This window comes from Aspergillus fischeri, genomic scaffold, assembly GCF_000149645.3.
Source record: "Aspergillus fischeri NRRL 181 1099437636249 genomic scaffold, whole genome shotgun sequence".
Taxonomy (NCBI): Eukaryota; Fungi; Ascomycota; class Eurotiomycetes; order Eurotiales; family Aspergillaceae; genus Aspergillus; species Aspergillus fischeri.
The window spans coordinates 1,926,757-1,939,502 of NW_001509770.1; the positions used below are offsets into that span (position 1 = coordinate 1,926,757).

Below are 12,746 nucleotides of genomic sequence, written 5' to 3' on the forward strand. Positions count from 1 at the left end.
TGGAAGTGGAGGAGTACTTGCATCCACACACACATCACACGCCGAGTTGGAATTTGCATAAGTACTTACTTCACCAACATCTTGAGGCTCAACCCCTGTAAACAGCCCCTTGTACCACTCTGACCCATTTTTAACCAGTTGTTAACCAGTTGTAAGCCAGTTCAAAACCACTCAACAGCCACTTACTAACAGCCTCATCAACTGTCTTCTGTGCAGCACGGCCACCAATATTTCCTTCCTGTAATTCCACATCTTCATGAGTTTCAATATGGGTGCGAAGGTTATTTGTTGCAGTATATTTTTTCTAAGTAGTCAAGAATCAGTTGATGAGACTATAAAATCAGTTGAAAATATTCTCACCTGGGCCTTTGAACAGTCAGGCACACGGCAGAAGAGCTCCCCATAGTAAATCTTGATCGAGCCATCATCATTCTAAACAGTTGGAAAGTGGTTGGTAAGTGGTTAGTTAGGAGTAAGGTGAGGCGACACTGAGACTCACCTTTTCGTAGACAGGCAGCTCCAGGCATCCATTAGCCACCTCACTCAGGTAGCGGTTGTACCACTTCTGTATCGACTAATTAGATTCTGCATTCTAATCACTTGTTTATCGGTTTTTAAACAATAAAAACTTACGTTGGTCGAGAGGGCAGCCATGGTAGGTGCAGTTGTAAAGCAGTCGAAATTAGTGACGTGGATCGAAACTTTTACAAGGGTGGTTTGTGTTTACGTGGCAATCACATGATTGCCAGGACCATTAATCAGCAGGAACTTGACACGCGACCAAAAAAACGAGGCTTCGTCATCTGCAACCACGACTCTGGGCCCAGCCAAATAATCACGTGATGCCTCACCGAGTTGTCCATCATGTGCCATTACCTACCCTAACCCTAAGTAAAGACCCATCTTGGCATCTGACTAGTCCCGAACCCACTAGCGCCAAGCTTCTGATCACCTACAAAAAGACTTCTTCAGCGACGCTTCTTCTCTTTCTTTTTCTTTTCTTTCCTCATCATCAGTAGAGGTTTACATTGACCATGTAAATTTCAACCCCGGAGCTCAGTCAAAGTACTGCTCGCTGAAGGTTATTCTTGCGGGATTTTTTTCTCTTATGGGTTTCCTTCCGTTCCCGGCTCTGGAGAGCAGCGTGGATTTACTCTGCGTGCGTCTTCCTTTTTCCCTACACAATACATGGCTGAGCGAGGGCTTTTTTCCGAAAGGTTAAAGCCCCATGCGCTTATGCTGTGGAGGGGGCGTGACATTCCTTTTTTCGAGTACATTTGCATTGATGTGTGTACATGTACTTACCGCACTGCGGTCTTGCTATACAGAATTATCAGAATGAATCATTTACCATCCGGTCACACTCCGTATTTGTCCACATGTGCCTTGTAATGTAATCGTATCAGCCGATGGAACATTATCATTGATCTCATAAGCTTAATGCCGTCGAACTATAAACGAAGGGAAAATTTCATATACTAAGCCCTGCCAGCCTGTCCAACCTGAATTCTCTCTCCCGTCCACTTGTCGTCACTCCGTAGCACCGGCCAGCTTGTCCCATCAGCCTTGACCAGCTTGAGCTCCAGCTTCGTTCCCAAGACCTTGAACGAAGACCGTTCCGGGTCAATCGGTGCAAACAGAGGGTACGTGTCCTTGTACCGCTTGTTGTCCGTCGTAGGCAGATCAAACTCGACCGATGTGGAGGAGAAGGTGACTTTGGCGTTGTCCTTGTCAATTTTCTTGAGATATAGCGAGACATTGACCGTAGAGGGGGTCTGGTAGAAGTCATTCCTGCAAGACAGCACCCATCAGCTTTGTTTCTTGAAATTGTTGGTCCGTAGAAGATTGCATACCTGACCGTCTGGACCTTCTCCTCACCAGCGGGCCTTCCTTTTCCTACAAAGAGATGCCTCGTCTTCTCCTTGCACCCCTGAATCTTCATGAACTCGTCAAACTCCAGCACCCGCCTCTTGCAGCATGACCAGCCCTTGCTGCCCTCATGGAAGATCGGCTGGCCAGGATGATAGACACACTTCTCCTCGTCGCGCGAAATAGACGGATTGTACCCTTTGTTACATCCTCGGCGACGGCAGGTGGCATTGGCCGGAATCTCTAGCGAGGGGTCATCGTCCTCTGTATCTTCGACAACGGGCGTAGCGGCGTTCGAGGAAGGGGCAATGGCGGGCGAGACCGCAGGCCGCGGGGGAGCAGGCGCCGGTGTGGCGGCGGCGAGTTGCTGCTCAAGGACAGATGAGGCATTCGACTCCTTCTCTGGCTCGGCGGGTGTGTCGTCCACCGTCGAGTGCTTGCCGGTGGTGCATGGTGGGATGGTCAGAAATTCCTCAAAGGTCAGAACGCGGGTTTTGCAACATTTCCAACCTGCAGATCACTTGTCAGATAGAGGTCCTCATTTGCAATTCCGGATATGTGTGATCGGTTCTTTGCACCCCCAAGGTCCTTGCCTGACTTACCCTTTTGACCTTCGTGGAAAACGGGAGGGCCAGGATGGTACAAGCAATCCTCGTCGGGATCGGTGAATTCTTTACCGCACCCTTTGTGAACACACTTGGACGCCATGCTGTCAGGTCTGTTTCTGCAACAGATGAATTTGGGACAGATATACAGGAAGATCGATCGCCTTCGAGAGAAGTGAGCATCAAAACAAGCAAGTATGCTATAGAATGATACAGAATCCTGCTGCGATGCTTCTCCGTTTCCATTCGCTGTGTCCCGATCGGGTTTAGCCTGTAAAGCTCGAAGGTTCCACGAGATCTCCACCGCGTTGATCTCCAACATTACTCCGGACCATCAACAACGAGCTTCCTTGAATTATCCCTTTCGGTCCAGGGCAAACAATATGTTCCCCACGAGAGCCCTCTTCTCCAAAGCTCGTGTCACGCTCTTCACCCGCGCTGGCTGCGGGCTCTGTGACACCGCCAAGCACGCCGTGACCCAGCTACACAAGCGGAGGCCCTTTGATTACACCGAATTAGACATTATGGCCCCCGAGAACAAGTCCTGGAAGGACGTCTACGAATTCGATGTTCCGGTTCTCCATGTTCAAGCTGCCCTCGAGGATCAACTCTCCGACCCGAAGAAGCTTTTCCACCGGTTCACGGAGCAGGAAGTCGAGAATCTGGTCGAGGAGACAGAAAAAATGAAGCCATAGAGGCAGAAGGCTCGCTGCATGTACGACAATCATAAACTTCGTTCAATCTAATGCAACACTATACACATGGGGATTGGATGAGTAGATCTAGTAGGTGGGAACGGCGGCATCGGTCTTGCTACCCTTGGCAGTTTCAAGTGCATCCGCGAGGAAGGTGGGCAAAGCGACAGCATCGGCGACGACGGAGATCTGCATCAAAGCTTATCAGCGATCTGGGAGGTAACCAGGAAAGGGGGAGACTGCTTCATACCATGTGGAAACCCTGGTCGGCATACTTCTTTGCAGCCGCACCACCCACGCAGTAGATACCGGCCCTCTTTCCATTATCGACAGCAGCCTTGCGGATCCGCTCAATCGCAGCCTCGAGGTCTTCATGGAACGCGCCCGTGACGGGACGGCCGATATTGTTTCCCAGATCCCAGGGTCCGACGAACAGGACATCGATGCCGGGGACCTTTGCAATCTCCTCTACCTATATATCAACTCAATTAGATCGTCATCACTTCTGCAGCCACTCCCCGACCAACTCACGTTCTCAAACGCCTCCTTAGTCTCAATCTGCACGATAGTGAGCAGAGCATCGTTGGCCCCCTGGAGGTACTCCACTCCAGAAACACCACCAATAGAGCCCATGGCAAAGGGACTCCCAAAGCCTCTCCGGCCAACAGGCGGGAACTTGGCAGATTCCACCAATCTCCGCGCATCATCGGCAGTATACAAAAGAGGCACGACGATTCCATGAGCGCCCGCATCCAAGGCCCCTATCCACCGTTAACTTATCTCCATATCCTCCCCCCCTGAATCAAAGATAAACTCACGCTTCACCATCCACCCCTCATTCGCAGCAATCCGCACAATGGGACTCACCCCCGTAGCAGCAATAGCAGCCACAGCCTCATGCATCTGCCAATCTGCGCCAACCCCCGTCAGCCATGGCCATCACTGTACTCGTAGCCAGGATACTCCGTACTTACCAGCAATATTCCCATGCTCCGTATCCACACAAATCCAATCATACCCCGTCCTCGCCATGAACCGTGCATGATTCGCCCCAGGAAGCATCTGCCACGCACCAAAGGACAGTCCGCGCTCGGTGCGGAGAGCCCGCTGGAGTCGATTCGCTGCTTGCATTGCCTGCATTGTATTTGTGTACTCTCTGTATGAACGCGAATGATTGAAAAGGAGAAAAGGAAATAAAACAGGAGGTAAAAGTGAAAATGAAAAATAGCACAAGAAGTTCAAAGAGGGGTGAAGGGAAATTGTCACCCCGCTGTCCTCGCTGGGAATTGTCCCGATCAGATTACGACACTGAATTACTTGCTTGCGGGGTCGGTCTACGGGCCGATGTTGGGGGCGTGGGGGAGTGCCAGGGGGTCCGACTCGGACATGTCACGTCTGCTCTAGAGGGTTTTATGTGCTATGCTGTAGATCTAAAGATCTCTTTAGATTCATGATAATCGTGGCTTGGATTTAAGCAAGAGTCGAAAGAATCAAGACGATTTGTGCGTGGACTGTAACTGAAGGGGTGTTGAAGATGTTGGCGATGGATAGTCAGCATCGGACCGACTCCGAGTGTTGCGATATGATCACTACCGAGGCCGTGAGGGTTGCTACTTGCCAGACAGCTTCAGCTTCAGTTTACCTTATTCTGGTTACTGACAGTTCCGGTTTATCATACAATGGGTATCACATAGCTCAGACCAAAAATCATCCCACCAGGTCAACTGGTAAACTATCCATCCACACCGGGAACTCAGGGGCGTCCCCAAGGGGATCCGGGATCGTCCGACTCGCACCTGATATTCGTCTGTGTCGAACCGGTGACTCCATCTCGGTCCGTTGAGAGAACCTTGCTCGCGCGTCTTGTCCTAATATCGCCGAATCGACCGCCCAAGGCGTATCATCTGTGCTTTCGACGGCCTTGGCAAGCTCGCTCAGTGTACGACTGCACGCCTGGGCTACATTGTCCGTTCGGCCGCGTCGACGATATCCCTGGTAGCGATCGAGAAGGTCTATGATGCAGGGCCAGAGGACTCTACACTGTTCGTCTTCCTCGTCGGTCATATCTCCGAAGAACGGGCATGTGTGGTTGAAGCTAGCAAGGAAGACCGTACCGCAGACGTAAAGATATTCCACACACTCCCAGTAGGGTGGGTTGAGACAGTGACTTGCGTCGTATGGTGTATCAAGTCGAAGCAATCCAGCCTCATGCGCGCGAATAAGCTCTGTCAGTTCGAGTGCGGATCGGACGCACTTGATAGAAGCCCCATGGACTAGGCTCAGCGCAATAGGTGAGTCTGGGGCGAGCCTTCTTACCACAATGTGAGGCTGGCCATCCGACTTGCATTTGCACGCGGTGGTCAGCGCTAGCCCCAGAGTAACCAGTGGCCGGTTTAGCCGGAGCCGAAGATACAAGTATCGGGCTCGAAGGATATTCCGCTGTCGGACGACGATAGAGTGTTCGTCTGTGCCATGGCCCCCACTGCCCCGGAGAGACGAGGGCAATGACTGATTCCAATCATGTAAGAGGCTATCTGCTTTCAAGAATCGCGTAAAATCCAGTGACAGTAGTTTCTTCATGGCACAGCCGTGAGGCCGAATTCTTGCTTCTTCCTCCCATGCCATGACGTCTTCGATAAGCCTGTACAGTCTTGCGCAGGCGGTGAAGAACTCGATTATCGATGCACGTTCACCTTGCGAGCTCGACGGTGCGCTGGACTGTGCGCTGGAAATCACGTCAACATAGTCTGTATCCAAGTGCGTAGGCAGAGGAACCCGCAGCGGATCGGGTGTTTGGGGCGCGATGCCGAGCCGCAGCGCAATTATCCGTTCCAATATCATCGCGCCATGCCAGAGCCTCCGGCAAGTCTCTCGCTCTTTTCTGCTGTGCCCGTGTTGCTTTGCGTCGAAGGGTAGACGCAGTGACTGTGCCAGTCGTATCGTAGATCCGATCAAAGCCCAAGCCGTAGGTAGATCACCTATCGCGTTGAGATATTGAACCTGTAGGATGTACAATCGAAGAAGATCAATAGACTTGTATTGATCGAACAGGTTGGCCAGCCTCTGACCCTCCTTGAAGAAGTAACTCGCCCTTTCGTCACGCATGTCGTCTACGTTGAGACAGGCGAGCGCAAAGATCGTGTTCAGAATGGCGTAAAATGTGTTCGGCGTGGTAGAGTCCCCAGCAACACTAGCTGCTTCATACGCTGCGCGAAAGTCCTGTATATCCAAGATCGGCAGCGTCACATAGTCCAGATTCAAGTAGACGTTCACCAGTCGATCTGCATCTTCCTTGGACAAATCTACTGGAGGATCCATCATCTCCTCGTCTTCGTCCACAGCAGAGATAAACGTCCCACCACCAGCAAGATTCGAATGTCGTAATACCGGCAGACGATCCTCGATCGGCTCTTCCTCTTCCCGCTTGACACTCCCCGTCCGTCTCTCCTGGGCCTGTCGTATCCTCGCGAAACGCGATCCCTGCGCACCGCGACTCTCCGTCGGTATAAACTCAGGCATCGGCGATCGCGTAGCAGTATGAAACGACTCCTCCGAATGACTCGACGAAACGTCAATCGCATCGTCCTTTCCCTCGGATTCACCAACGGAGCTTTCGTCGACATCAATCTGCCCGCGCGCTTGCAAGCTACCTCGGGCAGGGTACATAGCAGATCCAGACTGCGTTCGCCGATGCGAAAAAAGGCCGAGGGTATACCGCAGCCTGGAACCAGCCTCACGCGAACTCTGCAGCGTGCGCATCGACGACGACTCCCTCCCATTCCACGTCGAGCTGGGCGGTGCAGCGGACTGGACGACCACCAACGGCGCAGACTGTGACGGAGAGGGCAGCGACCTCAGCCGCTTCAGTTGCCGCGGGAGTAGCGACCTGCTTGTGCCTGTTAGGTCCTGTGCCTGTGGGACATGGACATGCATTGAGCAAAGACTGGCATACCGTGTTGAGCTGTTCCGAGGAGGCATGTCCTCCGGTCGGTAGGAGCATTCCTCCGATAGGCCTGCCTCGCGACATGGTCCACATACTGTATCTGTTAGCTTCTATCGCAAATGAAGTGTCTGAATGAGTTAATACCTGGACGTTGCCGATCGCATCCTCGCCTTTTTAACCGGCACACGCAGCAGGGAGTGGTCCGGTCTCTTGGTTTCTTGGTCGACATTCTCCGGATCAGTTCACTCCCTCGTCACCGGGCTGGCAGAAGGGAAAATGATAGTGACCGTCTGATCTCATGCAATTGATCCTTTGTTGGTGTTAGCATGTAACACTTGATCACGTCAACGTTGCAACACCAGCATCGCCTTTGCCATCCAGGACATTGGATAAAAGCGGTACAAACAAATTGTCTTCAATCGACTATATTCCTAACATCAATACCAACTTACCCTCATCAATTATGCTCCAAATCAGCTGGATAGGCAAGACCTAGCACGCCGCCTTTCCGACCTTGGCGGATATCCCTTGCTCACTGATTCCAAAGCCAATGAAACCAATCACCCAATTCTCGAAAGTCTGGCTCATAAGTAGAATCGATATGAATATAGATGTGAATACGAATCGAAAAGAATTCTTATCTCCGGTTGGACAGATCCACGCGCATTCCAACGCGTCAAACATGATGAATCCCAATCGCGGAGGCGGATCGAAGGATGCTGGTCCGTGCGTCGTCAACTGGAATTGAGGTGTGAACTTTCTGCAGTATCACATTGCAAGTTGTAACGAGACCACATTGCGTTGGTCCCATTAACAATCTTCAGGCATTTCTACGAGTAAGAACGTTGTTGATTAACAGACATTATTGTATTGTATATGGTACTCTAATGTACACTGCCAATTCTCGAGTATCCCTCGTCAGCGTCAGAACCCAAGAGGACTAAGCCAGAGTCCCCGTATCAGGCCAGACGAACTTCGTAGCAAAGCATGTACAATCGTATCAGAGTCAAGGCGTCAATATCGCTGCAGAGAAGCAAAAACCAGCCCCATTGACGATCAACGGGGAAGCAGAGCCGATATTCGACAGATTATAAGCAAACAAACAAGACCTTCTTAGGGACTTTCTATATAGACATCAAACATGAACATGGCGAATATAGGAGCTTGGCAACCAGACGACTGAGTCAGGGTCCAAGTGGCGCGTCTAGAGAATAAAGCCCGCTAGAACCACATTACCCCGACCACCAGGCCTATCACAATAGCCATACAGCTACCGCGCATTTTCTTAGGGCTGTCGTCGACCGCTGCTACCTCGGATTGACCCGCAGCCGGGGCAGCTTGGGTGATCGGTTTTGTTGGCGCAGCGACTGCATCCGCAGGAAGGGGTTGCGGGATTGACTTCCGCCCTGGCTCCTGGCCAGGCAATTGCAGCGGAAATCCCGATTCCGTGGAATTGGAGGGAAAAGGCTGAGTACCTAACGTCGAAGGGAAGCTTTTCAAGAAACCCGTAGCCACAAGACAGGCCTGCTGCCATGCGTCGTGACAACCCGAGAGGAATCGTATCCGAGAACTTTCCAGAATGTGCTTCGTGGCTGATGTTGTCTGATTCGTGATACGAGACCAGCGTTGGGGCTCCTCGCTGAGGAAGGGGGCTGGCGCGACGGACGAATTAACTGGAGGTGGAACGGGACGAGAAGTGGATGTCGGCACGGACGGCGCGCTCCCAGGTAAGAATGGTTGCAAGATTTGGTAGTCGTCTAATTGTTTGATGAAGAATGTTTTGAAAGCGTGCACGCCTCTCGTGAGACTCGACGACCGGGTGGTCGTTTGTGTCAGGGGTTCGCTGTCGAAGACAGAGGCCGCCTCGAATGCGCTGAGAGATGGCGCATCCAATGCACCTCGTCGCGGACGTCCTTTGCGATCCGGACAGGATTGAAAAGAGCCACCGGCAAGCCACGACTTGCACAGAGCCCCGGCCGAGCTTGCCCTCGGTCGGACTTCGATCGCGCCATCTTTTACTCGGGGGAGATCTGTATTCCCAACCTGTCAGCATGATCACACAAGAAGCGCAAAGAATGCAAGTCACATACGCCAATCCTCACTGCGACTATAGGCTCGATATCCGATCTGCAGATTATAGAACCCCCACTCTTTAGCTAGAGACGGCACCAGGCTGAGTATCGAGAAGAGGATGAGCGCGAAGAACGGAATTGCACCGGGTTTCTGAATCCCCGACCGCATCTTAGACAACTCATGAACGTGGCACGCGAGACAGCACTAATGAGGGCGAGTCCTCACGGAAGTTGAGATCCTTTTGCTTTGCTGATAAGAATTCCGGGACAAGCAAATTCATTGCCAGAAGAGAGGTGCGAGGAGAGGGGCGGTCTAATTGTAATTCAAAGTTGCAAGCAGGCTATGCATGAATGTGCAATCGCAGCCTTGTAAACTCGTAGATCTGTTTGTCTCACGCTCTATTGCTCCGTTAGTCTGTTGGTTCGTTGGTGTTGGCTGATCGGCGGAACGGGCGGTGTTTGCTAAGGTGAGGTGGTGTGGGAGATGTCTATGTCTGCGTATCCAAGCCCCAGCAACGAAAGCACTGAAGTCAATGCACGACGGCGGGGAGAGCGAAGCATAAAAAAAATAGAATCCTCCGTAGAAATTAGACAGCCAATCCGATCAGCTGTCTACTGTTGCAACCCTTGTCCAATGCGACCGGAACCGCAAGGAATTTCACTGTATGAATGACGTAAACGACGACTCGTTGCAACGTAAAAGTGAGGTTAACGGAGGATGTTGGTGGTTGCCAAGTCGACGAGGACGCGTCGCTCGAGCGAAGACCCCTGGTTGGATCACAAGACAAGTGTGTTGGTGTCAGACAGTCAATCAGAGCTCGAGAAGTAGTTTAAGAGTTCAAAGCCAAAAGACGTGCATGCAGGAGCGGAAGGTAGTTATTTTTGGTGGACACGTTCTGCCGCCTTTTGGGGGAAAGTTGACTCGTTTGACTCTCTCCTTCATGGGAGGAGAAATTTTGCGGCTAGGCATGTAGCCTCAGGCACCAACAGATGTCACCGTCATAGATTCAGGTGCCTGACAACGTTAACCACGGTTGATCCATGGGAGCTTACTCTAATTTTTTGAGATATAGATGGACAAATCATTGAAAGCAGCCATTCGGACTTAACGGTATCAAAATGTACATGAATATATGTATCCAACCCAATCACTATAAGTACAATCGACGGTGGGAAAACATCATATAACCAATTATATAAACCACGACAAACCGCCGAGTCAAAGAAGATGAAGAAGGTAAAATCCGCTGAAAAAGAGACACATGAACCACCGCATCTTGAAGTGCAACAGAACTCACCCCATGGTTCCATAGCCGATAAAAACACAGAATAATCATGAACCATCCGAGCGAACTCACTGTGGCATCCGCAATGGTCGACGCGCCAATGTCAAATAGGATTCATCATACTTGGATTTGGAAGTGCAGTAGAAGGTGCATCGCTTTTGACCGGGGACTTATTTGCCGGAGCGGGCGAGACTGAAGTCATTGTTGTCGCCTGTGACACGGATGTTCGTACTTTTGGGGTCAGGCTGCCCTCGCTCATCGAGATATCCCCTCTTGGTGTTCCAGCCGACGTGCTGCTAGGTCCCGTGCTGCTGTTTTTGCCCGCACGCTTTACCATCTTTCCCAGGATCCGAACTATCTCGGCGGCGTCCTCAAAGCTCTCATCGTCCATGCCTTCCTGAGCATTGTAGACATCTGCTATAGCTTGCTTCGCCAATCGTCGACAAGCATTCGGGTCGTGAAGACAATCGTAAAGGTAAGCAGCATATTCGAGCTTTATCGACAGGCGTAGGGGATGCGATCCGGGCAGAAACCGTTCAGCAAGGAGAGCGGCATGGTTGAAGCATGCCGTTGCAGTTGGCGTATAATCGATAGAGGGAAGAAGGAAAGATGAAGCGGGTTTGGGAGGCTGTACCGGGGCTAGGCCAGGAGGAGCTTGCGTGACCCTTCGTCTTGCAGCGTCCTTTGGATTCGAGGCCGCATCCTGGGGACGCGGGATCACTTCTGGTTTAGAAATAAATGAGAACCTTGATCCCTGGTCCTTGGGGGACGACTCTGCTTCAGCAGCATTATTCGTCGCTGAAGAGTGGCTTCGGAGGCTCATAAGACCGGGCGAATGGACTGGTGGCTCGTTATGGAAGAGAACAAAGATATGATAAAACGAGGCTCTGAGCTTGTATGCGAGAATTTTTAACTCCACGTAGGGCTCGACCACGGGAAGGACGAACTCCTCCAAAATCAATAGACCCTCCCGCGAAAGCCAAATGATATGGTGATACAGATGAAGGGACTTTGTCTCCCGCGTGGGATCCAGACGCCGCAATCTTCGTGCACGAAGGAGCTTCTTGGACAGCATTACCGACAAGCCCAAGACTCTGTATAACATGGCGGACAAAAAAGGATTCTCAAGGCTTGTGATGGCAGCGAAGTTGCCCAGAGCCTTCTGGTCAACCTCGGAAGAAGCCATCCACAGTGCCAGACACTCTGGATCTATCAGTGGAAAATCCTCGTAGGAGTCAGCCATATCGATTGCGAACTGGGGTGACTGATAATCCGATGGTGATTTGGCAATGTTCAAGTTGGCGAAGACCAAATAGCTTGGTCATTGAATAATGAGACACAATTGCATTTGGGCTTCGGTTTACAGTAAAAGAACAGAAAGATAGGTACCATTAAGTCGGAAGAGCTTACCTTGGAAGCGCGCGCAAACAGAGAATGGATCAGTCAAACGCCGTTCCCTTCAACAACCTGGACAAGCGCCAATTCGGAGCGTTTTGGCTTGGCTGATGCCAGCGCTTAGAGTACAGATGCAAAGCAATTTCCGTATGCTATTCCTTCAATTGAGTTCAGTTGTCTGCGTTTGTGCCCTGTCTCATGCGGGTTTCTCCGGATTAGGCAGAAAAAAATGACCAGTGTTATGCAGATTGATGAAGTCGACTTGTTTGCGCTTTTGCGATTTTCGGCCGGATAACGAGTATATGACATACAACGGACAATTGAGCCTCCCACGAGAATATGAGACGCAAGCTTCTGTTATACAAAACCACTGAGGATCAGTAATAAATCAAACCCGAGGATTTTATTAGAGGAGGGCGATAAACTGTTTCGTCGTTCACTCTCCTTCGCAAGGCGTAATGGATCGAGTTTTGATGCCACGGAAGAGTAAGAGGTGTCGCATAAACCGAGCTAACAAAGCAAGGCACGAACAGAGTAGCGGTCGAAAGCAGCGAGGTAAAGGGTAATGAGCTCGTAGTCGCAGAACTGAACGGCGTTCCGATGCATCGCGCGTCTTTAGACGTGGTCAGACCGTTGATCTATACTTTTGCCAGTCAATCGCTGACAGTCAATAGCATTCGAAAGATGTCAATTGCTCGGACTGATGTCTCGTAATCCAATACTGAAGTCCAGTGCATAAGTTTGGTCCTTAGAGTCGATGAGTATATCCGGCTTCTGAGTCAATACAAGCACTTGAGATTGAAGTACTATAGAGAAGATGAAGCAAGGAAGAGGCTTCACGTCTGCAATGCACCTGGACGCCTGGGCAGCAGCGAGCGGCA

At 51.1% G+C, this 12,746-nt stretch overlaps 7 protein-coding genes across 7 annotated transcripts, besides 1 other annotated feature; 1 reads left to right on the forward strand and 6 right to left on the reverse strand.

Annotated features, from left to right (window-relative positions):
• Positions 1-130: 130 nt before the first annotated feature.
• NFIA_014010 (uncharacterized protein) lies at positions 131-654 on the reverse strand (the record flags this gene model as incomplete). Its single annotated transcript, XM_001264607.1, has 4 exons — positions 131-238; positions 361-432; positions 500-574; positions 634-654. The coding sequence occupies 4 exons, from the start codon at positions 652-654 to the stop codon at positions 131-133; spliced, it is 276 nt and encodes a 91-aa protein (XP_001264608.1).
• Positions 655-1,478: 824 nt separating this feature from the next.
• On the reverse strand, positions 1,479-2,577 carry NFIA_014020 (cysteine and histidine-rich domain-containing protein; the record flags this gene model as incomplete). The annotated part of the gene is made up of 3 exons (XM_001264608.1): positions 1,479-1,791; positions 1,854-2,379; positions 2,472-2,577. 3 exons carry the CDS (start codon positions 2,575-2,577, stop codon positions 1,479-1,481), a joined length of 945 nt encoding a protein of 314 aa, XP_001264609.1.
• Positions 2,578-2,857: 280 nt separating this feature from the next.
• Positions 2,858-3,169, forward strand: NFIA_014030 (glutaredoxin family protein; the record flags this gene model as incomplete). The annotated part of the gene is made up of 1 exon (XM_001264609.1): positions 2,858-3,169. The coding sequence occupies one exon, from the start codon at positions 2,858-2,860 to the stop codon at positions 3,167-3,169; it is 312 nt and encodes a 103-aa protein (XP_001264610.1).
• An 87-nt stretch (positions 3,170-3,256) lies between these two features.
• Positions 3,257-4,309, reverse strand: NFIA_014040 (HpcH/HpaI aldolase family protein; the record flags this gene model as incomplete). The annotated part of the gene is made up of 5 exons (XM_001264610.1): positions 3,257-3,358; positions 3,420-3,641; positions 3,701-3,930; positions 3,988-4,080; positions 4,144-4,309. 5 exons carry the CDS (start codon positions 4,307-4,309, stop codon positions 3,257-3,259), a joined length of 813 nt encoding a protein of 270 aa, XP_001264611.1.
• Positions 4,310-4,876: 567 nt separating this feature from the next.
• NFIA_014050 (transcription factor domain-containing protein) lies at positions 4,877-7,147 on the reverse strand (the record flags this gene model as incomplete). The annotated part of the gene is made up of 1 exon (XM_001264611.1): positions 4,877-7,147. One exon carries the CDS (start codon positions 7,145-7,147, stop codon positions 4,877-4,879), a length of 2,271 nt encoding a protein of 756 aa, XP_001264612.1.
• Positions 7,148-8,333: 1,186 nt separating this feature from the next.
• NFIA_014060 (uncharacterized protein) lies at positions 8,334-9,353 on the reverse strand (the record flags this gene model as incomplete). The annotated part of the gene is made up of 2 exons (XM_001264612.1): positions 8,334-9,142; positions 9,203-9,353. 2 exons carry the CDS (start codon positions 9,351-9,353, stop codon positions 8,334-8,336), a joined length of 960 nt encoding a protein of 319 aa, XP_001264613.1.
• A 1,220-nt stretch (positions 9,354-10,573) lies between these two features.
• On the reverse strand, positions 10,574-11,713 carry erg27 (the record flags this gene model as incomplete). The annotated part of the gene is made up of 1 exon (XM_001264613.1): positions 10,574-11,713. One exon carries the CDS (start codon positions 11,711-11,713, stop codon positions 10,574-10,576), a length of 1,140 nt encoding a protein of 379 aa, XP_001264614.1.
• Positions 11,714-12,729: 1,016 nt separating this feature from the next.
• Positions 12,730-12,746: part of a microsatellite that runs on past the window's edge.